The 12933-nt window shown below is 46.3% G+C and overlaps 1 protein-coding gene across 2 annotated transcripts; it reads right to left on the reverse strand.

Moving 5' to 3' along the window:
* Positions 1-2746: 2746 nt before the first annotated feature.
* Prnp (prion protein (Kanno blood group)) lies at positions 2747-12673 on the reverse strand. 2 transcript variants are annotated; one of them, XM_090352039.1, is made up of 2 exons: positions 12331-12566; positions 2747-3849 (listed from the first exon to the last, which is right to left on the reverse strand). In XM_090352039.1, the coding sequence occupies exon 2, from the start codon at positions 3840-3842 to the stop codon at positions 3054-3056; it is 789 nt and encodes a 262-aa protein (XP_090208165.1). In that variant the 5' UTR covers positions 3843-3849; positions 12331-12566; the 3' UTR covers positions 2747-3053. The 2 variants fall into 2 exon arrangements, 1 of the variants encoding a protein (XP_090208165.1); XR_016538597.1 differs by lacking the exon at positions 2747-3849 and adding an exon at positions 8403-9196 and having other exon boundaries at positions 12331-12673.
* Positions 12674-12933: the final 260 nt, after the last annotated feature.

Raw genomic sequence — 12933 nt, forward strand, 5'->3', positions numbered from 1 at the left:
CTTCTCAGTGGGCTAATTTTGAAAAGTTGTGATTATCAAAATCAGAGTTTATTTCCAAGTGACTATGGAAATAGTGGGGGAAAAAGGTAACGTTTGAGGAATTTTTGGTAAAGGTTAACTATGAGGTCAATCTGTGCTAATACTGGGGCTTTAACTCAGGGTCTCAAGCCCTTGCTTTTTTGCTCAGGGTTGGCTATCAATCATTTGAGCCACACCTGTGCTTACTGAGGTCCATCAGTGAGTAATGCCTTCTAGATTTTGTGTGTTATTGTGATCCATCATCTTTGTGAATATAGTACTGTCAAGCTATTGACTTACCTCTCTATCTTTAATATAAAGTTGTTCCTCTGATCACAGTAGGATATTGGCATTGCTTGGACATTATCAAATCTTATTTTCCTGATGCTTCAACTTTCCTATAAAGTACCATCACCCCATCCCAGGTAACAGTGCCCCAGTGTGATAAAGTTGGTTCCTCCAAACTTGCCCTTCTTATTCTCCTCTGATTTTGGCATGGTGATATACCCATAACCCCCACTCAAGACTCCTTTGTGTACTCTACCTTAACCTCAATAAAATTTCTGGCCCTGGGCTCTCTCATTCTCACAGCTCCTGCTGTTAGGTCTCCTGCGTGGTAGGCAAGCTTTCCTTTAGAACCCTTTAGTCTCCTATGCCTCCTCCCTTGTCATGTGGGAATTATCTTTAAAGACCCACCCGGGGAGGGGACCACATCAACATCTACAAGGTAGGCACTTGCCAAATTCTCAGGCTGTGGTGTCCATCACTATCCAACCTGTGAAGACCACATGTCCCTACCCTTAGTAAACTATAGTTACTGAAGAAAACCTGTGCCAGGGATAACTAAAGAGCAACCCAGGAAGGCAGAGAATGTGTGCTGAATGAATGGAAAGATCATGACAGATGGAAGTGACCTTTTGGTTCAAAGTTGTTGAATCTAGAGTGATTATTACCAGGGTTCAGAGGTCCTCAGAGTGTTTTAGATCCTGAGTTATGGCGGATATCTCACGAATACTTCAGTTTGTGAAATTTTAATCAGGAAATTTATTTTCAGAGGCAGGGGTACAGCTCAGTGGCAGAATACATTCCTAGCATGCCCAAGGCCCTCGGTTTAATCCTTAGTAGCACACACATAAACACTTCCTGTTTTCTAGTGATTAATTGGAGATAAGAGTCTCAAGTCCTTTTGTGCCTGGCCTGTCTTTGAACCTTGATCCTCAGATCTCAGCCTCCTGAGTAGCTAGGATTACAGGTGTGAGCCATGGTGCCTGGCTTCATAGAATTTTTAGGGTCCACATTCCTCTGGCCTCCTCCTCAGTAATGTCTTCAATTGACTCAGGGCACACAGATACTGCAGAAAAAGTGAGACTACAAAGGAAATAGTTAGCTTGTGACAGAAATTTGGGGCGAGGAAGGGGAGGGGGTGGTGGTGGAGGAGTGGGATCAAGGCCAAGAGCATGGCATCAGCCATTACCTGGGGCTCAAACCAGAACCACAGTGCTCAGAGGAAAAGTACTGCCAACACCAGGGTGGTATTTGCCTTGGCTTCTGTTTAATCCAGTCAGATAGTAAACATTTAAAAACTTTTTTAATACAACAAAATAAGTACATGCGAAGTTACAAATATAGAAAATATAAAGTACATGCACACTGAAAAGACCAGTGAAAGCGTTCACTTTGGATTTTTATACAAAACTATTCAGTGCAAGTTGTAAGCCTAAGGACCACGCAACAGGGTTCCCATATATTGAGTATTTAGTACCTAATGATTACTGTGTCCAACACTGCAGATGTTAACTGCTTTAAAGAAAACTTCTGAGTCCATCACAGGCAATATAGATTATATATATTTTACATAGAATATCCACAAGGTGGCAAGCCAATAACATTGCCTGAAAGTAACATATAACCAATTGGTTGACAATGTGGATTAGAGAGTAATTCTACCTTACTTCAGTGACACTAACAGAATTTCCTTTTCTACTTGAAGTGGATTCTATTTCTGTCAGGTGAAACCTCACACTTTTATTCTTTACTTTTTGGAAAAGATTATTTTCTTGTTCTCTGACTCAACACCAGCTGTAGCAATCAAGGGTGTGCTGGAATTCTGGCTTTTGACAGTCACGAGGCCGGATGAAGACACAGCTTTATCACACCATCTAGAAACATTCTGCTTTCACCGGTCTGGTTTTCCTTGGTGTTAATATCTGCTTTCATCTAAACATGGCAAAAAGCATCCTAGTTTCCAGGAAACGAATAAAGATGTGCATTTAGTAGGGTATTTCCCTTTCTTTTTTTTTTTTTTTTTGCTACCTTGGTTATCTATCATTTACCTTACTAAAGAAAGGACGCCTGCTTTGGAGGCGCCACATATCCCAAATGGAGGCCATGTTGACGGCCGCGTCCCTCTGGCTGGAGGGAGGGCAGGGGTTGCACTCTATTTAGATATTTACCCTCATGAACTACAAAAGGCAAAACAGGGTCCCAGCTCTACAGACACCCAAGCACACCCCCCAGCCGGCTGAGCCTACAGCCCGAGAGCTAAGAATGTTTTCGCACTTTTTTTTTTAAATGAATGAGTATCACACGGCCTCTATCCAAAGTTGGCAGAGATGCTGCCAAATTTTCTTAAAAGGAATGACAAAAAGAAAAGTTCTCTACATTGTTACACAATCAGTACTAAGCCAGGCTTTCATGCCCTGGGCACTGAATGCTGGAGGAGAGGAGGAGACGGAGGAGCTCAGACAAAAGTATTTGAGGGCTGTTTTGAAATTGCTAGACCAAAACTAAGCCTAGCTGAACCCATGGGTTTTTGCTGTTCCATTCTTCCTGGCCCAGGCAATAGCATGGACCCAAGAAGGCCTCAAGCCATCTTGCATAACGAGCATCTGGATCTACCCTACCTTTCCAGTGCCTATAGGGGACAAAGAGAGAAGCAAGAATGAGACGCCACCACTAAAAGGGGTTGCAGGCAGATCCCCCCCCTCCCCGACCTTGAGCTGGATGGACTGGATGCTGCACACAGGGGCAACGCCTCATCCCACTATCAGGAAGATGAGGAAGGAGATGAGGAGGATCACAGGCGGGGAGGAGAAGAATATGGCGGCGGACCTAGGTTCGTAGTAGGCCTGGGCCTCCTTCTGGTACTGGGTGATGCACATCTGCTCTACCATCCGCTCCATGATCTTCACGTCGGTCTCGGTGAAGTTCTCTCCTTTGGTGGTGGTGGTCACCGTGTGTTGCTTGACCGTGATGTTGACGCAGTCGTGCACAAAATTGTTCTGGTTGTTGTACTGATCCACGGGCTTGTAGTACACTTGGCTGGGGTAGCGGTTCATGTTCTCACGGTAGTAGCGGTCCTCGTAGTCGTTGCCGAAGTGTAGAAGGGGCCTGCTCATGGCGCTGCCCAGCATATAACCCCCCAGGCCTCCCACCACCGCCCCAGCTGCTGCTGCTCCTGCCACATGCTTCATACTGGTTTTTGGCTTACTGGGCTTGTTCCACTGGTTGTGGGAGCCTCCACCCTGCCCCCAGCCTCCACCGTGGGGCTGACCCCAGCCTCCACCATGGGGCTGACCCCAGCCACCTCCGTGGGGCTGTCCCCAGCCACCTCCGTGGGGCTGTCCCCAGCCTCCACCGTGGGGCTGTCCCCAGCCAGCACCACCCTGAGGTGGGTATCGGTTGCCTCCAGGGCTCCCCTGGCCCGGGTATCGACTTCCCCCAGTGTTCCACCCTCCTCCAGGCTTCACCCGCTTCTTGCAGAGGCCAAGGTCACTCCACGTGGCCACAAAGAGAAGCAGCAGCCAGCAACCAAGGTTTGCCATGACTGACCTGCAAAATAAAGGAGGGAGAGGCTATCAGAATCCTACATTGAGATGAAGACTCTTGTGTGTGTGCGTGTGTGTGTGCGTGTGTGTGCGCACACGCACGCACCAGTACTAGGGCTTGACTTCAGGGCCTGGCACTGTCCCTTAAATATTTTGCACAATGCTTGTAATCTACCACTTGGGCCATAATTCTACTTCTGGATTTGGGGGGGTGGTTGATTGGAGATAGTCTCATGGATTTTTCTGTCTGGGCTGGCTTCAAACAGAGTGTTCAGATTTTAGCTTCCCGAGCAGCTAGGATTGTAGATCTGAGCTTTTGCTCTCAGATGAGGTAAAGCCACTTCTTGTGTGCTTGAGAGTAAACAAGTGCATGGCAGTGGTCTGGAGTGTCTCCGTTATGTACCCCTTGCACCCTGTGCTTCTCCTGGCAGCGCTCAAGAGAAAAGCAAGTGGAAGGCAAGGGCAAATACAACTCATTCTTTCAGTCTGAGCTCAAATTTGACCTTCAATTTGATTGCAGGTGCCTCCTGGAAACTTGATAAATATGAAGGCCACAACTGGTAAACTGCATCTGCTCTGGGAGGAACTATCAACTCCTGGTGGCTCGCCATGATTGAGCTTCTTTAGAATGGTGAGTTTTAGGACCAGGAGTTTGGCCTAGTGGTTAAAGTGCTTGCCTAGCATGCATGAAGACCCGGGTTCGATTCCTCGGTACCACATACATAGAAAAAAGCCAAAAGTGGTGCTGAGGCTCAAGTGGTAGAGCTCTAGCTTTGAGAAAGTCCAAGGACAGTGCTCAGGCCCTGAGCTCAAGCCCAGGATTGGTAAAAAAAAAAAAAAAAAAAAAGAATAGTGAGTTTTGGAATAGTGGAAACCCTGGGAGCTGGGCTCTGCAAGCCATTTTAAAGGACACTGGCCCTGTGGGCGCTAGGGCCCTCTATACCAAGGAGTCTCTTACCCACCTAGACAGATCTCATTCCTGGGACCTGAGCAGTCACTTCTAAGGGCTGGTGGGTAAAGGCAAGTCCACAGCTGCTGTGGATATGTACCACAGAGACTCTAGTATCCCTTTCTGAACAACCTACTCCAAGACTGGCTAAAGGATGTCATGAGTCTAAATGCATAAGTAGGAGGCCTCCCAGGTAGACTGAGGCAGGAAGTGAGTAAGTTTAATGATAACTTGCCCAGAGTTCTCTCTCTTCTGCAGGGATGTAAGTAGGGAGCAAGTTTCTTCTGGAGGCTGGGTGTGGTGGTCACAACAGTCAGTCAGTCAGTCAGTCATACCAGCACTTAGGAGGCTGAGATGGAAGATCTTAAATTTGAGGCTAGCTTGGACTACATAGTCCACGCCTCAAAAACACAAAATAAAACAAGTCTGTTGTTCGCTGCTGTTTTTTGTCTCAGCTTCGGCAGTGTCTAGCATAAACCAGACCACACAAATTCCCAGTTAAGTGAAGGAATTGGTATCCTTTGGACTTATAAATGCCAGGAGTTTCCTCAAAGGAATTCTCAATACAATTTTACTAGGAGCAGAAAATATTCAGGATTTTGCAAGTCCCTTGGTGATTTCATCATTAAGCAGACAGAGTTGCTTAAAGTGGGGGTACTTGTGCTTCATTACTGAAGTACAGGCACACAACTGGCTGAACGAGTTTTACTCCAGTATGTCATGTCTGATGAGTGACTTATTTCCTTCTCCATTTTGGTACAAAGCACCCTTTCTTACACCAGGGCTAGCCTAATTTAGAAAGCAACAAACAACCCAACTATCCCAAATCACAACTGAGGACTCTTTGTGGAACATAATTTCATCAAATGAGAGTTTCCAATCGGGTGTAAGTTCTCCTCTACCCTGGAGGTTGAGCTCTAAAGGCAGAGGTCACAGGCAAAGGCTGGAATGATGGGATAGTATGGGGGAATGATGGGATAGTATACCTGTACCCAGGGGCAAAACCTGCCCTCTACAATGTCACCACAGTGGCACATGCTGGTCATTACGATGACTTGTCCCCAGCGCTACTATCTTTGAATTAAAAAATGAGAAGATGAGTTTTCATATCCCATAGAACTAATGATTGACTCAGAAAGAAATGTAAGCAGGCCAGGAGTTTGGCCTAGTGGCAGAGTACTTCTTTTTTGAGGGAGGAAGGGAGTCAGTCTTGGGGCTTGAACACACAGCCTGGGCACTGTCTCTGAGCTTTTCTTGCTCAAGGCTGCCACTCTACCATTGGAGCTTCAGTTCACTTCTAGTGTTTTTTTTTTCTTTTGGAGGCATGGGGGGTAGTTTATTGGAGTCTTGAGGACATTTTTTGCTTTGAACTGTGATCCTTAGATCAGATCTCAATCCGCTGAGTAGCTAGCATTACAGGTCTGAGCCAGCATCAGTACCCACCCGTTTTTGGAGTTATTCTTCAATTTTCCCTCACGACATCCTGTTTGCTCTGGCAGAATATCTTATCAGGTGTCGACAGCTTCTCTTTGGCTTCTCACATTTCCCAACACTATCATCTTAGCTGAAACCTCTATGGCTCTACGGAGCTCTTAATTCAAAGGACGCTCTGTGCTGAACATGGGGTTTTGTATGGATGGCTGCAGAGAAGGTATAGCACCCAGACTTCTGGACCAGGCAGCAGAACACAGAATGTGCAGCACATCTGGAGGGAGACAGATAAGGACGCTGCTGCTGCTGCTAAGCAGTATATAGGATGAGCGGTAAGAGCAGTAGTGAGTTTCAGGAGGCTGGGTGGGGAGAACAATCACAGATTCTGGCATGCCTGGGAGCTGTCTGAGCATAGGCAACAGGGATCAGAGCCCCGTCAAGGACAGCGAGCAGCACTGTACCACAACGGAGTGTTGTGGAAGCTGTGAAGCTGGACCATTATAGAGGTCAAGACAGGACAATTGCAGAGTCCGTTGAGAAGAAGAAAAGCGACAAACTTAAAAACTTGCCCGACAGCTGAGATAATCTCGTTGTACTTACAATAAACATAGCCCAGTCAAACATACTTCATACAGGCCACCCAAGATTATTGGTTGTAAAAACTGTTGGGAATAGAGATTGGGTTTCTGAGTTCCAGGCTGATCTCTAAATCCCTTATCCAAGATTGTCCCTGGGAACAGTCAGGATGTAGCCATGTTCTCAGGTTAACAGTCAACATATTCCAGTAATATTATATATTACTAAAGAGCAGTACATCTTTAGCATTAAGAGTGCTAACAATATACTTAGAAGACACTTAAACTCTTAGAACACAAATATACTCTGCTAACTTGACAATTATGTAACAAAAACAGTAAACAAAACAGATTACCTTTGATTACATCTTATCTAAGATCAGAGCAGGGTAAAAAAAGGTTCTGCCAATGCCATAAACAGAAACAAAGCAACAGCAGGTAAAGGGAAGATGCTAAGATAACCTTGGCAATGAATATGATCACATGCAAAGAAAAATCCAACAGAATCAGCAGAGATAGAGATAACATGAAGACCAAAACTGGAATTCAGCAAAGTTACAGGGCATGAGATCAAGCCTACAAAAATCAACAGCATTTTTCTATACCCACTATAAATGACAAGAAGAAAAGAAGAGACATTCACCAAGGTGACCTTGAGGTAGCTAAGGAATTGACATCCATTCATGGTTTTTGGCCGGGAAAAGCAATAGAGAAAGATACCAATTCACCTCCAGGAAATCCATGAAATCAACACAATTTCATCAGGATCCAGGAAAGATTTTGAAGAACATGGTGCAATGATACTCAAAAGAAAGAGGTTGAGGATGTAGCCCAATGAGAGAGCACTTGTATCAAATTACACCAGGCCTGGGGAGCTGATTCCCCACACTGAAAACAAAAACAAAACCTCACAGGAGTGAGAGTTGGAAGAATATTTGAATGACAAGAAAATCCAGAATGTACTTGTTCTGCTAAGTATTAGAATAAAAAGTTACAAGATACTTGAAGTTTAACTGACTAAACTAAGAGTGGTAATGATGAGATAGCATCACACACCACACACACACACACACACACACACACACACACACACACACGTGCGCGCTTGCACGCCTTGAATAATTTGATGCAAATTTTTTTTGGGAAAAAAATTAGGTACAGTTCTTTCCTTTTGTTTTTGTTATTCTTGTTATTGGTTTTGGGGGCTTTTTTTGTTGTTATTGTTTGTTTTTTGTCATGGGGCTTGAACCCAAAGGCCAAGTACTGTCCCTGAGCTCTTTAGCTCAAGGCTAGTGCTCTACAACTTTGAACCACAGCACCACTTTTGGCTTTTTGACTAGTTAATTGTAGATAAGAGTCTCACCAGGACTTTTCTGCCTACGCTGGCTTCCAACCATGATCCTCAGATCTCATCCTCCTGATGGGATTTCAGAGGCTATAAAAGCTTCCTATAGAAACTTTTAACATTTGTAATGCTTTCATAACAAGGACACACCCTTTTTCCTGGAAGCAATCAATATAACAGCAATAAGTAAAACATAGTAGGACAAAATTCGCTAGCTGTGTTTGGCTAATGGTAATTTTATAACATTGTCACTATCCTCCATAGATACAAATGTGTTGGAATATTTAATATGCAGCCATTGTCAGCTGAAGTAGCTGCCTTAGAAGAAGAAACTGGATCTGAAAAGGGAGAAGGGAACAGGTAAGTTAAAACTACAGTGCAGCAAAACATTTCGCAGGGCCTTCTCAGCTGGTGACAGGCATGTGTACTATCAATTTGCTGCAAGGGAATTTAGGCTACTGTTGTTATTTCATCATGTTATTTTAAAAAATAGCCTTTATACAATTCAGTATCATTTTACATAGGAAGCCATGGTCCTTTGCTGTCAAGAAATCAAGCTGACTTCTGAAGCAATGGCACTGGGTGCCAGTGGCTCATGCCTATAATTCTTGCTACTCAGGAGGCTAAGATCTGAGGATTGAGGTTCCAAGCCAGCCCAGGCAGGAAAGTCCCGGAGACTCTTATTTCCAAATAATTACCCCAAAGCTGGAAGAGGTAGACTGCCAGCCTTGAGGGAAAAGGCTAAGGGACAGTGCCCATGTCCTGAGTTCAAGCTCCAGGACTAGCACAAAAAGAAAAGAAAAAGAAAAAAGAAAGAAAAGATGCAATTAGGTGTGAATTTTATAGTATCAAATGGTCTTTGGAGCTAGGGTTGGTGATTACAATCATTCCCGACACCCATTTCCTGTGAATGTTCATGGCTTTCAATCAAGAGATTCCACAGGGTACTTACAATATATTGGGGCTCCCCTAAACAGGACAGGAACCTCCGTGAAGACCGAATGCTTTGATCTGGCTGAAATTGTTCAGTTTTGATATATATTCAGGAGTCCTTCAGAATGACAAAAAAAGAAAAACTAGAATTAAGTGAAAACTTTTGTTGTTGTTTATTTGAATACCTGTAATGGGGCTTAAATTTAGAGCCTAGATACTGTCTCTTAGCTTTTTCACTCAAGACTGGCACTCTGGCTTATTGGTGGTTAATTGAAAACGTTCCTGCTGAAGCTGGCTTTGAACTTTATCTTCAGATCTTAGCTTCCTGAGTAGTTAGAAGTACAGGCATAAGCTACCAGCACCTGGCTTAGAATTGATTAAAAACACACACACAAATACACAAATTACCAAGCCACTAATACATCTACTGAAGAAAAATAAGTGTTCTTTGAAAAAGGAAACAAGGTCAGTGTATATATGTATATGTGTGTTTTTATATATATATATATATATATATATTTTTTTTTTTTTTTGCCAGTCCTGGGACTTGAATTCAGGGCTTGGGTTGAAACTTGGGTTTCAACTTTAATAGCCAAACAACAAGAACAACAACAAAGAAACCTATAAACTATTTTACAAATAATGAAGTTTAGCAAAAACAATATACATCAACAAGAAAATTCAGATTGCATATGATTTCCACAAAGCACTTGCCATTTAAGATTTTCCACAATACATTCATGCAGGAGTATATGGCTTAATAACCTGTACTTTGACTCATCAGTTTCCCCCAAGGACCATGGGCTCCAAAATCATGAGCTCTGACCATTACATAAGGTTCCCTTCAGTTAGTGTGTGTCATCATTCTGTAAGCTGTGCTGCTGCTGCTCAATTGTTTCTAATTTTAGGTCATTCTGCTTGGCATATGGCTTATTTACTTGTATATTCTATTTTACTTTTTAATCCTTGTTTCTTCTGTTGCAGGTTAATTTCCAGAAGTGGGTTTTTTAGGTCACAGCTATTGAGTAATAATGTATGACCAGATTGTTGTATAAAAGGTCTGTAAGGATTCACATTGTCCCCAGCCAGGACAGATGGTTGTCTTTGCCACAACCCCAGAAGCGGGCATTTTTTTCTACATCTTATGCATGGACAGGAAGAGGATCAGGACTTTTGATGAGCCCCCAAATTGCTTGAAGAACCATCTTCTTTCAACCCTAGCTGCTTGCCACCTGCCTGGATACCTGAATAAGCTAAGTTCAGGCAACCTTCCAGCAGGGGTTGCTGTTACTGTTTCTGTTGATTTAATAAATGCCAGAGCCAAAATGCAAATTTCCTTTAATTGGCATTTTATTCTGAAAATGACTCATCATCTTTCACTATTTAGCTACTGTAATCTTATTTTCCTTTCACCAGTATGGTAAGCTTGGTTCAAGTACACGTGATCACTAAATGACACTCTGGCTTTGTTTCCTTTCCCTTCACAGAGCTTCTGGGTGGGAACAAGCAGGCAAAATAGTCCCCCCCCCCCCATATCTGACATCTTAATTCAATTTTCTGTTCAGACTTTTACAAAAAGCCAGCTGTAGGCAGCAAGCCCTGTGAGACTTACCTTTCATTAACCATTTAAAAAGATGGAAATGGAGGACTGGCCCAAGCAGCAAAACACCAGCCTTTGTGTGAAAAAAGCTAAGGGACAGAACCCAGAGCCTGAGTTCAAGCTCCAGTCCTAACACACCAGAAGTGTCTATCTGCAGGTGTTTTGTTCTGTTTGGTTTGGGTTTTGCCTTTTTTTTTTTTTTTCCTGTGGGACATGGGGCTTGAACTTGGCCTGGGCACTGTCCCAGTTGAGCTCTTCAGCTCAAGGCTACCACCCTACCCTTGAGCCAAACCCCCTTCCCCTTTTCTAGTGATTAACTGGAGATAAGAGTCTCAGGTCCTTTTGTTCCTAGGCTGGCTTTGAACCTTGATCCTCAGATCTCAGACGCTCAAGTAGCTAGGATTACAGGCGTGAGCCACCACGCTAGGCTGCCTTCTTTTTTTAAAAACACCTCAAGCATTCAGCATATGGGTCACTGCTTATTAGGCCGAGACATGGCAAGTATAAGACTCTGGGTATTAAACTGAAAAACACAATGGAGTGGCTGCAGGCGCAAGGATGGATGTGACAGTGGTGCAATCACACGGTAAAATTATGTTCGATCCAGCTTGGACCAGGAGGAAAACTCAAAGGACAGTAAAGGGAATGACATCCACCCCCAGCCCTGACTATCGATGAAACTGAAAGGAGGTTCGGGAAGCTCAGGTAGAGAGCCGATCATCTGCTGGCCTACGCTTGACACGCTCGACGTGTTCCCCTCCTCCGCAGCCCCAGGGTCCTGTCCCGCCAGAAGGTCAGGAGATGAGGTTAAAAGCGCACCTGTAACTGGTCGGGAAGTTCGATCCCTGGAACCCTGGAGCAAGGAGACACCTCATTCACCAAGCCAAGAGGACCCTTGCGCGCGGAGGGAGGAGCCTGCCAAAGACCACGCCCAGCCAGCCCCAGGCCCCGCCCCCACGCTGGCCCCCACCCCAGTGTGGTTGCCACAAGGGCGGGGCCGCGGACTCCCGAGGGACCGTCGAGGCTCGGAGGAGGAAAGGGACAGCGCAACCTGGCGGGGGGGGGGGCGGTTGGAGAGGGGCGCTCGGGCGCGCGCGCCCCCATTCCCGAGTGTATATTGGAGGCCTCAGGTGGAGGCTGGCTTGGTTCACGGTGGCCACCCGGCGGGCGGCCTAGCGCTCCGCGACGCCCGGGGGACTCCTCCTCGGCTCTGCTCACCCAGCGCCCCCAGCCCAGTCATTTTCGGGCTTCCTTGGGTGGCCCAGCCGCGGCTGATCTTCCCCACAGCCCCGCATCTGCGGCACGCCGGGCCATGCGACTCGCCTAGGCTCACTCCCCGCGGGATGGTTGGAGGGGCGACCAGACCGCTCGGTTCCACTGACACCCATCCAGAAAGCTTCATCGCCCACCCGATCCTGCATAAAAGGGCGCTCTCAGCCCCCAAAGCCGCGCCAAGCCTCGTGATCCCAGAAGCGTTGGCAGAGCAGGCCCAAGACGCGCCCTCGGGAAGCCTCGGACGTCCCCCAGCAGCCAGGGCTCCAGCTGCGTCCCGCCGGGCTGTGCGCCCTGGCGCCTCCGCCCGCGTCTGGGGGTCCTCACTCGGAGCCCACTTCCGGAGACCCTTCCCCAGCCCTCCGCCAGAGGGTACTTACCTGCCCGAGAGAGGAGGAGACCCGCTCGCTGGGCTGTGCTGTCCACGACTGGCGCTGCGCCGGCGTAGCCGCAGTGAGCTGGAGCGGGGCGAGGTGGGGGGGCGGGCGGCGCAGGCGGGCGGAGGGCGGCTGGGACCAATGGCCGCGCGGGTACCGAGGGCCACGCGCACGGCGGCGGGCGGGCTGCGGGCCCGGGTTTACCTTAAAGGGAACTGGGCGAGGATGAGTCACAGCGGAAGACGAGTTGAGATTCGTTTAAATGTTGATGCCAGTTGTCACTGCTTCCACGTGAGCTCGCGCCCAGACGTTGCACAGGGAATACACAAACCATCCTCACTGGGAAATGGAGTCCAGAGCCTCAGCTCGCCGTTGCATAACACAGAACTGGATGTGGGGGGCGTCTGGGGGAGGGAATGTAAGGTGCATGCGGCATGAGAAAGCAACCTCTGGAATTTTGAAATTAACTAGAAATTTCTAAAGGAAGTTCGCTATCCTAAAATTAAATGTATTGGTGAATTTTCACATTAACCCTGCAAACTGGAGGCCTAAGAATGGGCATTCACCACTATCTGTTCGTGTACTGACTTTTACTGTATGCCAAAG

The sequence above is a fragment of the Megascapheus bottae genome, chromosome 18, assembly GCF_031878675.1.
Source record: "Megascapheus bottae isolate mThoBot1 chromosome 18, mThoBot2.hap1, whole genome shotgun sequence".
In the NCBI taxonomy this organism is placed as follows: domain Eukaryota; kingdom Metazoa; phylum Chordata; class Mammalia; order Rodentia; family Geomyidae; genus Megascapheus; species Megascapheus bottae.